The 12,049-nt window shown below is 39.9% G+C and overlaps 1 protein-coding gene across 3 annotated transcripts in view; it reads right to left on the reverse strand.

Moving 5' to 3' along the window:
* LOC101445075 (anosmin-1) overlaps positions 1-12,049 on the reverse strand; it is an 808,672-nt gene that overhangs the window by 46,383 nt on the left and 750,240 nt on the right. For all 3 annotated transcript variants that reach the window (XM_058292228.2, XM_058292227.2, XM_004466288.4), the window contains 2 exons: positions 3,795-3,979; positions 833-962 (listed from right to left, as the gene is read on the reverse strand). In XM_058292228.2, coding sequence (XP_058148211.2) covers positions 833-962; positions 3,795-3,979 — 315 coding nt within the window. The remainder of the gene's footprint in view (positions 1-832; positions 963-3,794; positions 3,980-12,049) is intronic.

Consider the following 12,049-nt stretch of genomic DNA (forward strand, 5'->3'; position numbering starts at 1 on the left):
AGTCAGTTACAACCTTCCCATAATGAAAGACACATGAATAATGACACACGTTTTACATTATTTGTTAATACCACACTGTATTTTGCTTTAAATCAATTTAAATTAACTTCCATGAAAGAAGATAACTTTTTGATTAAACAGTGAATGACCTGACTAATGTGTATTTGTGAAACTGGATCTTGATGATTAGCCAACCAGACGTAAAATTAATTTCCAAAGTCCACAGCTACAGAGACCCTTTTGGAGAAATAAATATGAAGATATTGTTAATATTTGGTCAAACTACGTGCTTCCACTGCCAGAGACTAAGCTAACCACTAATGTGATAGAGAATTCAGCTGATTCCACAGAGGTTTTGAAATAACAATGGAGCAGGGACTGAACACACTTAGAGCAATGATAAAGTAACTCAGAAGGCTTTAAATTCTGGAAGCTATGAAACAAAAGTAAGAGGTTACATCACATTGAATGTAGTGATCATTTCAAGAGCTTCGTCATCTATAAAGTATGGAAAATTAAACTCTTCTTTCCGAAAATTAGTTGAACTGTGGTGGACACAGAGTATCTTAACAGAAAGACCTAACAAGTTGATATTGGAAAATCTCCCCTTCAAGGTTGAGGAAACACGATCCTTTGCAATTTCTGGAAGATAGAAACCTCATGACGTCCTTCGTAAATTCACACAGTGAGTTCCAACACAAATGGGCCCATTCCCTGGGAACAGCATGGCCACTTGTTGGCCAACGAGAAATAAGGACATGGAGAGATGACTGGGCCTTCCACCATGCCCAGGCAGAAGGCGAGGGCTGGGCTGGGAAAGGGAGGGACTGACCTCTGGAGGAGCGGAAGTGTTTGCTGGGGGCTGTGAAGCCTCGCGTCCCATGCACGTTGACAGCAGCCACTCGGAACTGGTACCACCTGCTGGGTCTGACGTCAGTAAGCTGAAGTCGCTCATCGGTGGTCTGAGGGGAAACATCACAGGGAGTCCTTCAATTCTGACACGTACGCTAACTCATCAGCCAAAGCGACTCAGCCTGGACTCCCCTCTGCCCCTCTGGATGACCGCAGCTAAGCACGCCCCATTACGAGAAAACATGCCGGGGTCAAGGAAGTTCTAGGAAGGTGAAACTTGCAGGGACATTTTCAATCGGTTTTATTTTTAGATATTTCACCCAGAGTTAAAGATCTCTGGAAGTCATAGTCTTAGGACAAGTGCTTGAACTATTTTTAAATCTGGTGACATATATAGCATTCAAGGTACCTGATCAATAGAGAATATATGTAAATAAAAAGTAAGCTGGCCATTACATTATAGACAAGAAAATTAAAGGCTTGTTAGATTATAGAAAGAAAATACATCTTAAACTTTCATGATAAATATAATTGTGGAAGACGGTATGAGAACCACACACTTGAAGGATGCTCATCATTTCTGGGGAGTAAATTCCTACCCAGCGCATTTATTTACATTTGAATAAAGCATGCCATATCGTCCAGGACCCATTTCTGGGCCTGGGGGAGAGATGTGTTTAAGAATTCCTCAGGGGCGGCAGACTTGGCCCAGTGGTTAGGGCGTCCGTCTACCACATGGGAGGTCCGCGGTTCAAACCCCGGGCCTCCTTGACCGTGTGGAGCCGGCCCATGAGCTGTGCTGATGCATGCAAGAAGTGCTGTGCCACGCAGGGGTGTCCCCCGCATAGGGGAGCCCCACACGCAAGGAGTGCGCCCCGTAAGGATTGCCGCCCAGCACGAAAGAAAGTGCAGCCTGCCCAGGAATGGCGCCGCACACATGGAGAGCTAACACAACAAGATGACGCAACAAAAAGAAAAACACAGATTCCCATGCTGCTGACAACAACAGAAGCGGACAAAGAAGACATAGTAAATAGACACAGAGAACAGACAACCGGGGTGGGGGTGGGGGCGAGGAAGGGAAGAGAAATAAATAAATAAATCTTTAAAAAAAAAAAAAAAAAGAAATCCTTGGGAAAAGTCTATCCAAGGAGGAAAACTGGACACTGGGGAAATTCAATGGCATCTGTTGTCTCTGTTGCTATAGTCTCAAGATGTCAGATAATGTTATTGATCATTCTCTACTTTATCAACCTAAGGGGAGATATACCCACCTTCAGCAACGTTCTATATTTTGTTTTCATTCATAGTTCTGAAAATCTTTCCCAGAATTCAAAAGATTAAATACCAGCCACCCATGCCTTCATTTGTTCCTCAGGCTTGAAGTAAACTTGGCTCTCAGTGGATACAACCAACAAAGGAGAATAGAATTCAAGTCCTCCCAAATCCCACTTTATCATAACTATTGAGAAGAGTCATCACATGTATTTCAACATCTAAAATAAGCTAGTCAATTGCAAGATCAAAGGAAGAACATGAACTCTTAAATGTTGTTTTCTACCAGAGAGGGCAGAGTTTGAGACAATGCTTTCGCTGACTTTGTCTTTTGGCGCTTTATTTATGAATTTAAAAAACTAAAGTCTGCATGATATCCCCAACATTTAGACTAAGAAAGGAAATATTATTTTTGACTTTAACAAGGGAAAATTACCACCACCATCATCATCTTTTTCAAGACCCTTCTTTCCACTTAAAAAAAGGGGGGGAAATGACCTTGTCAATTAGTTTCACTAACTTTAAAATAATTATGAAAAATTACAAATGAAACTGTACCATTGCTTAAGGGAGGATACCAAGCAAATCGAATTGAATTTTACATGTTCCATGCAGCTTTACGTTTTATAAATACAAATTCTTTTTTAAAAAAATAGGTATAGAATTATATTTTCAGGACACTAAATTTATTGACAAGTTTTTTTTCCTAATTAAGACATTTCTTTTACATCAAACTTGACACTTATTTATTTTGGGGTCTTTAAATTATTTTAGTGTTTTTCCGCTTTGAGATATTCCTACTGGGGAAAAAAAGCAAATTCCTGTTCCAAATGCTTGGACATTGAAATGCATTCTACTTTTACCAGAAGAAAAAAAAAAGGCATCTATTATTTGGGGAAAAAATGATCTGATCAACTTAAGTTGAGAGTTTTTCCTTACAGACATGAACAAGGAAGAGACGTTTTTAGTTGTAGAAAAGCAAGGCGCAGTTCCACATTGAGAATTTATTCTTTTCTTTCAGCCATGTGTTTTCTTAGCAGCTCTTAAGAAGAAAGAAAATAGTTTGCTCTCCTCATCTACCAGACGGAAGAGGAAGCACTGCTGAGATAAACTCTGGGAGGGTTGCCATCCAGGTGGTGTATCAGTTTTTAAGTTGTCTAAGATGAAGAAGAAAGCACTTAAGTGAAGATTTATGAGCTGTTTGCTGCTTCCCACTAACTAGTTTTGAGATAGGAATCTTACATGGGGCTACCATGGACCTTACGTATAATAAAGGTTTAAATGTAAAAGAAAGAGGAAAAAAGCCATTCAGGATATCCAATATCAAATTAACTAGCCCTGGCAGCGTCACATTTCCCTTACCCCAGTCAGTTTTGAATTTATCAGACGGAAATGTAACTCTTGGAGAAAATAAAGGTGAAGAGAAAGATTAGAAATTATCTCCCTTGCACACATACTTTGAGCCAATAAAACCAAGAGTGAAGTTTCTAGGTATCCTGAATGATATCTAGGGAGCTCCTCTTCTCTCCATTGACACAGCACGCTATTATTTCCACATTTGATTAAGTTATTCCTGTAGTGAGACTATTTTGACTGAGGTGTAATGTAATTTTGCAGGAGTGATAGACATTGCCTCAAAGGAGAAGAAAAGCCAGGGAAGCACCGACCTGAGCCACCGTCTGCCAGTGCGTGGCGTCGTCTTCGCTGGGATGGATCCCGTAATTCCATCTTCTTTGCACCACGTAGATGACAGGCTCAATGGAGATATTGAATTTCGAGGACCACTTAATCTCCAGCTGTCCTGACTGCAGCTCTGTAAATCGTAACTCTTTCCTGGGCTTCAGAGGAACACCTGAAACAGAACCATGCCAATTCACACAACGTGCGTGACTCCAACCGAGGGAAAGTTGAGGGGCAACAAATCCAATCTGCTGACAACTGATACTCGATTTCCTTTCATGAAATGTGGTCTTTCCATAATCGGGCTTCATCTTCTAACTTTAGCCCATCACATTTCAAAAGAGAATTAGCCCCTTTCCTTTAAGCTTTTTTAATTTTCTTTTTTCAAAGAGATACTGGGGATTGAACCCAGGACCTTGTACATGGGAAGCAGGTGCTCAGCCATTGAGTTATATTGGCTCACCTCCATTTTTTAAAAAATTTATTCTCCCTGCCTTGTTGTTTTTGCACTCACTGTGTGCTCTCTGTGTCTGCTTATCTTCTCTTCTCATCTTCTCTTTAGGAGGCACTGGGAAGTGATCCTGGGACCTCTAATGTGGGAGAGAGGCAGTCAATTGCTTCAGCCACCTCAGCTCCCCGGTTTGTTGTGTCTCTCACTGTCTCCCTTCTTTGTCTCTTTTGTTGTGCTAGGTCTCCACGCAGGCCAGTTCTCCTTCATCAGGAGGCCCCAGGAAACGAACCTGGGACCTCCCATATGTTAGGCAAGAGCCCAATCGTTTGAGCTACATCTGCCTCCCTACCTCCATTTTTAAGTCAGTTCCTCATTTGAACAAGCTTTTTCCTCTCTACTAATTGCAAAGAGCAACTGTTTTATCTGCATTATTCAGAATATATGTTACCAACTCACATCCCTTGAGCGTAGCATGAAATCCACACAAACAGATATTCAAAAAGAATTTCAAGCCATTTTTCCCATTTTACATGCTCTATTTCTACTGATATATTCTAAGGTCATCTGAACAGTTTGCCATCCTTTCTATGCCAGGGTGTTTGCATTTTAAGGGAAAAATTGCAACACTACATCTTCTCATATGGTCCAATTTTACAAGAGTGATTCCCAAGGCATGAGTCTTTTGGATTCTCCAATTGATTGCTGGGATTGTTCCCTGTAGACTTATGGTTTAAAACTGGAAAATGATTTTCTAATGTTTGGTTTGGCATGAGTGAGTGCATGGCTTCAAAATTCCCTCACAGGTGTCTCATTTTCGGGCAGTTAATCATCCTGATTCCTTGTTCTCCCTTCAGTGTATGCAAGTTGTCTAGCAACTGAAAGATGTAAGAACTGCAGTTCAAGATGTAGCCATTACAGAAATGGAATTCTCAAATTTATCATGCTAGTAGGATAGCTAAATGAACAGAATTAGGTCGAAACTGTGGCACCACGACGTTCAATACCATCAGTGCCAAGAACACCAGTGGTCACCGATACTATTTTCTCTTGAAAATGAGCAACTACCTAAAGAACTGAAAGCTCATTTGAAAAGTTACTTCAGAATGCTCCATTTCTTTTTCCATGTCTTACATTTAGAGAGGAGACTGAAAATATGCAAATGACAAAATGTAAGATTTGAGGCATGAAAGCGACATGGATGGATTTCAACTCTTGTTTTGAATATATTTCATGTTAAGTCATGTGCTTGGAAAATTTCAAGTCATCAAACATTTAGGGGGTGGGACCTGATAATTTAAAAGAACATATGAGTTCCAAAGATGACTGATTTTTAAAGGTTTTCTAGAGTATGGTTTTACCATTTTAATTCACACTGTATCTTCCATTTTGATTTGCTATTGGGTTATAGTTGCATTATGCCCTTTAGTTTACCCTAAGTTTGTTTCACCTGATTCTTACTGTGACTTTGTGAAGTGGGTAAAGGGTTAATTATCTAGATTTTGAACATGGAGTAAATGAGTCTGGGAAGAGTAAGTAAGGTACATGGAGTTTCGTCTGACCTCAAGTTTCTCTCCTAAATCTTTATAATTCTCTATAATTTAGATGAGGAGAAGCTATACACAAAGGTAGAGAAAAGAGGTGGCTTTGATAGCTCTGAAAATCTGGTAGACATTTGTATCTTTGCCCTGAGTTTCTTGGGTTTAGGTTTCTCCTGGCATGCACCCCAACAATGTCTTTCGGGCTTGTGTTGTAACCTGTCCAGCTGGCTGCATTTACTTTCCTGACTAGAATATTCTGCTAAGTGACTGATTCCCAATTCTATTCCCAAACCCTCTCTGGGCTGCAGACAGCCCTTTCCACCTGCCTGCTGAATTTCTCTACGTAAATTCTACCTCCAATTCCTGACCCCAAAATATGCCTCTGTTCCTGGGATATGTACCTAAGTAGCTCATTTCTTTTTAGATATCTAAAGGACTTTAGAGCCTTTTCAATGTGTTCTTGCACCCTACTGACATCTAGTTGTTTCATTACATAGTTATATTTTCAGGAAAGCCCAAATCATAGTGTCTCCATGGCAACCACTCTACTTTAGGCCCAAAATCGTTTGTCTGAACTTTTACAGTAACCTTCCAACCCATGTTATCTTCTCCCTAGTTCTCTCTTCATGGTGTTTTGTGATTATTTCCGTAAAGTAGAGATGAGGTTCTCTCCTTCACCTTCTCACACTTGTCAACTGCTTCTCCTTTTCTGGAGTGAAGACAAACTCTGTACTTAACTCAAGGCACCTGTCTTTATGGTCGGCTCCCAGTTGCCTTTCCCTTCATCTCCTGATGTATCATGTATTTTGTCACCCTACCTATCTAGCTTTCCTAGAAACGCTATCATATACTTTCTACTACTTTGGCCTGTTGATGTTCATTTGTCTGTTTTCTTACCTTGAAACGTCTTTCCTTCTACTTTCTGATAATAGACATTTGAATATTTCCAGGCTCAGACCAAATGTCACCCTTCTCTGATACTTTCCCTCCCAATTAGACATAAGGCTCCATTCTTCTGCCCCTTGTTAATGTTTAGCCTGTAACTCCCAAGACATGTATTTAACTGCTTCGTACTGCAACAAGCTCTGTAAGGAGCTCTGTCTTCCCCATTAAGCGGCAGCCCCCAGAGGTCAAGAAACACATCTCATTCACTCCCACACCTCACGCTGTCCCAGCGCAGACTGTTCTGCATTAGCAAATGTTCAACAGACGTTTGCTAGGAAAATAGCCTAACCCACTTTCTTATTCTTCACTCAGATACTTCTGGGGAAATATGAAGGTACTGGGACTTTTCCACCAACTGCTGTGATGAAGGTCAACTTGTCTCTGGGATTACCTGGGAGGTAAAAGACTTGCCACAGGTTCTATGCTACATTCTCAATGGATATATTCTTTCACGGCACCTTAATCAGACAGATATTCTTTTTTTCTAGAATTTACACTACGCAAATATCCATTTACTCATACTTTTTATAAAGTCAGTTGGTAAATTATGACTGAAACATACAATTTTTACAAGATAGGACACATTTATTATATTTAGAGTATAATCTTACCAGTGGGGGGGGGGTGGGGTAAAAAGGCCAATTTCTGATACGATAGAATTCCCTAAGTTATGACTGATCAGTTTTAATCCAGGAATAGCTTTCTTTTCCCTTTTTGCCAATAAAAATGTCACCAAAATGAGTTCAGAATGATGAAAAACCAATCCTAAGCAAATGATTGTTTTGTATCTTTCTTGTCTTCAAGGCTGGCAGGTGGTGAGTGGGTAGACTAAAAGTTCTACTGAGCAGGTGTGCAGATATGGGAAAAGAGGGTGGCCTCTGAGAAAAAGTTTGTCTCTTGGACATAATAAAGAGAAGATGACCAGTTAGTTCCTTAAATTCATAGCGGACACTCTCCGAGCCTCACCTCTCTCCTTAGCTCATCCTCTACACACATAGGAAAAGTTCAAGTCCCCAGCATAAGCAGTAGGTAGAGCTATGGTGTATACTCTAGTGGCTGAACTAGAGCTCACCAGAAGCAAATCCAGCAATCGAATTCCCCTGCTAAAAGGCCTTAATCCTGAACATCATTCGACTACCAAGAGCCTTCATCAAACACGAGCATCAGGGCAATGCCAGTTCAAGTTTCTTCATTGAAAACTCTCTTTCCTTATGATGTACAATAATCGTGCAATCTGCATGTTCAGAAATGTCCCATCTGCTTTGCATCATGGTCAGCTGGCTTCCCTTGATTGGAAGCGACTCAGGCGCTCAGGCTGTAATTGTGCACAGATGGGGGCAGCACCCCCCCCCCACCTCGGGTCCTCACCGCCCGTCCTCAAGGCCCTTGCCAGCTCAACCAGCGTCCCAACGGCACAGCCAGCTGTGCAGACTGCATCTCTCTCCTACGCATTTTTTATTATGGAAAAAGTCAGAATTCTTTCTGAACAAATTAGTCTCCTGAAATCTAAACTACCTTGTGGGTCAAAAATGCAATTGCATGGCACCACAACAAGTGCCAAAAGAGTTGCAGACTTTTTCTGTTAAGGCATAATTAGCATTGTAGTGAATCAAAGGAACGGCACCTCCAAGCTTAATAAGATGTTCCAAATAGACTGCTAGAACAATCAATGCCGATAAGCAATCAGCAGTTGCATTCACATCACGTGGTTAGCTGTGATGAGCCTAACAGGGATACAAATCTGTCATGAGCCTAACAGGGATACAAATGCAGAGAGATGTAATTTTCCATTGATTCAATAATGAGACATCACTTAATAACTCTCATAAAGATAATCATTTTGCATTTGTATAACACTAAGATGCTAAAATGGGAAGTTGTACTAGTCCACCTATAAAGGACTGAAGTTTAAATACTTCATATATTAAGACATTCATGCAAAAACTAAGTCCATTAACAGGTCTTTTGGAAAAGTAACAAATTGATACATGTTCATTTCTTGGTTTGTCCATGGCAAAGGGAAAATATACATAATGGAAAGCTGCAAATTAGTCTGAAAACATTTCAACTTTTCTCCTTCAAAGTCAAACCATTTGCCACAGCTGGGAGACAGGAGAGGCAGTGGGATTTGGGCAGTAAAATAAAAAAGCATGTCATGTTCTGGCTGTGATATGTCTAAGCTGTAAAACAAACTCACACCAGAGGAAGAGATCAGAGGGGAAATGAGTGTCCTAATATGCTATATGTAGTCGTTTGGGTTCTATCTGTGCAAGGTCAGCTTTACAAACTTTCCACAACTGCATGGAAGTTTGCATTTAATACAACTAGCACTTTCAGGTATTCTAAACTCATGTAAACATTTTCAAGATTTTTATGTTAGTAATAATTTTCCTTATTTAAAAGTAGAAGAAAGGTACTGTTCTCTTTTCACCATTTCAAACTAGAATGCTCATCCATAAAGTTAACTTAGAGCAAAGGACAGTTCTTACAGCACCACGCTAGTCAAAGACTCAAATAAAATAGACTATTTTATTGCTCACCTTTTCAAAATACACATCATTTTTAAAAATGCAATTTTCCAACATAAAAAAAAAGCTTTTAAACCTATAAAATCAGTACCCTCAACTTCACTTCCACAAGTGCACTAGACCAAACAATAGCTATATATGTGCTGATATGATTTTATAATTAACCCATTAAGAAAAAGAAAAAAATGGCATGATTGGTTGGTACATAACCAATTTATATAAAAATTTAAGAAAATTGTGTACTTAATGAGTATTTTTTGTATGTCTACCTCGGTAACAAACTACTGAAGGGTGTGGGGTCGGTGGCATGTTGAACTTTGTATCCCAGTGCCCACTTAACAGCCAGCGGTGGGCACTCAGTGAATGGGGATTGATCTGACACGTTGTCAGTACCAGCAGATATAGGTGAAACCAACCACTCATAAGCTTAAAGTGGGGAAAATGTCAAAAAATGTTCTTCAGCATTTCCAAACTACTAGCTATGAGATTATGCATTAATAAGGAAATAATCAATGAATGAGAAGCACATGAAGAACTTAGTTTTTCACTATTTGTCCAATAGAATTTAATTTTGATAAAGTGTACTTTGTTTAATTTCAATACAACTCCATAAATTAATTGGCAACCTCAATGAAAAATATCCCACCTTAGTCATTAGATGAAATTGATTTTTAGATCAATGACTTTATAACAGCCTTTTAAAAATCAAGTGTCTTTAGATTTTGCAAATGTGATTAGACATAAGATTATTAAAAAAAGGCATGACAACAATAAAATGTTAAATCCATTCAAGAAATATTGCTTGGGAAGAAGTGGAAACAGGAGTTATTTTGAATTTGAGACATCTAATCCTTATGCCAGGATTCCGAGAATCCTTGTTAAGAAAGGAAACCAGATGAATTACACAGATTACAGATGACAGTATTTCCAGGAACAAACTATAGACAAATTGGGAAGGTATTTGTATTTCAGGAGAGCTGACTTGATAGGAAGGTAAGGATGGACTTCTGAAACTAGTTGCCTCGTTCACAATTCAAAGCCAAGATTGATGGGAAATCAATAAAACTAACATTAAAAATAACCTTAGTAATTAGAAGCAATATACACTTGGTGTGAGTGCATGTGCATGAGAGAGAAGAGAGAGCACTGAGAGTAAGCTCTTACATTTTCTACCTTCAGTGAATAAGAACTCTAAGCTTCCTAATGACTGATTCCATTTTACTTGTAAAATTAGACAAAAATGTAAAACATTATTTTCCATAATATCCAAGGGTATACAAAATACAACAGAATTGATTCGTCCAAAAGAGCACAGTCACATTAACAGAAAAAGGCAAGTAATAGCATCAAGGAGTTTCAAATGTGCTAGAAACTGCTTTTGAATATAAACAATACAGGGTGGGACATGATTCCCAGGGATGAGTCTCCTGGTGCTCAGAGATTACTACCAAGCACCAGCTGGTGATGCAACTGGAAAAAAAACTTCGAATAAAAGGGGAAATGGTAAAGACAAATGAGGTTATATGGCTAAGAGACTTCAAAATGAGTCAGGAGGTCATCAGAGGGGTCACACTTATGCATGTCTCAGCAGGATCTCACAGATAGTCAAAGTAGATACAACACCAAGTAGTGGTGCTCCTGAGGACTACAGAAACACCCAGGTCCTACAGTCAAGGCAGAAGGCTCTGGAGTTCAGTGCCTTGTCAGTGGGTCCTATTTTGGAATTTATCCTCCTGAGTGTGATGGAGATGGGCTCAGATGTGACCTCTCCACAGTTGCCTCTTCTGTCCCTTTTATTGAACCTGTGGTAGGTAACTAGGGTTGGTGTACGCCCAAAAGACTTGAATCTCTGGGCTATCCATGTGCCAGCTGGGTCTTGAGTCTCAGCAGTGCTGCAGCACCTACTCTCCAGTTCGTTGGACTTATCCAGGTCAGGTGACAAGAAGGTAAGGATGGACAACCACCACACCAAGGAACTGAGAGGGTCTACAGCTGTGGGCATGAGAGTCCCATCCACCAGCCATGTGGAATCAAATCCCCCTCTCAATTGAGAGGTGGAGTGGGCATTGCCATACCAAGGTCCTCAGGATGGAGGAATAAAAAATGGACTAGAGTGGACTTACTGGTATTCTACTACAGAATTATTGTGACTCTAGCAATGGAAGAAACTAAATTATTCATGTGGAGAAAGTGACCATGGTAGTTGCTGAGGGCAGGGAGAAAGAGAAGAGATGTGATGTGGGGGCATTTTCGGGACTTGGAGTTGTCCTGAATGATATTGCAGGGACAGATGCTGGACATTATATATCCTGCCATAACCTACTGAACAGACTGGGCAAGAGTGTAAACTACAACGTAAACTATAATCCATGCTGTGTAGCAGTGCTCCAAAATGTACTCATCAAATGCAATGAAGGTACCACACTAATGAAAGAAGTTGTTGATGTGGGAGGAGTGGGGGTGTGGGGAGTGGGGCATAGGTGAACCTCCTTTTTATTTTAAAGTAACAGATTGTGTGATCAATGTATCTTTTAAAAATAAATTTAAAAATAATACATCTGTTCAATTGTTTGTTAAACTGTATCCCCATGTTTTGAGGAAGGGCAATTGCTCTGCCTAGGATCTCGAGATCCTAATCAAAATATTTAAAATCTATACAATGACACTTTTGTTCTTGTATTATGCCAGCAGAAGAATGTAATGTAGGTACGTTTATTATGCATTTTTCAAGTGTGCCTCCTCCACTCTCTTTTCCAAGGATTTAAAGCAGATTCATTCCT

The sequence above is a fragment of the Dasypus novemcinctus genome, chromosome Y (assembly GCF_030445035.2).
Source record: "Dasypus novemcinctus isolate mDasNov1 chromosome Y, mDasNov1.1.hap2, whole genome shotgun sequence".
NCBI lineage: Eukaryota > Metazoa > Chordata > Mammalia > Cingulata > Dasypodidae > Dasypus > Dasypus novemcinctus.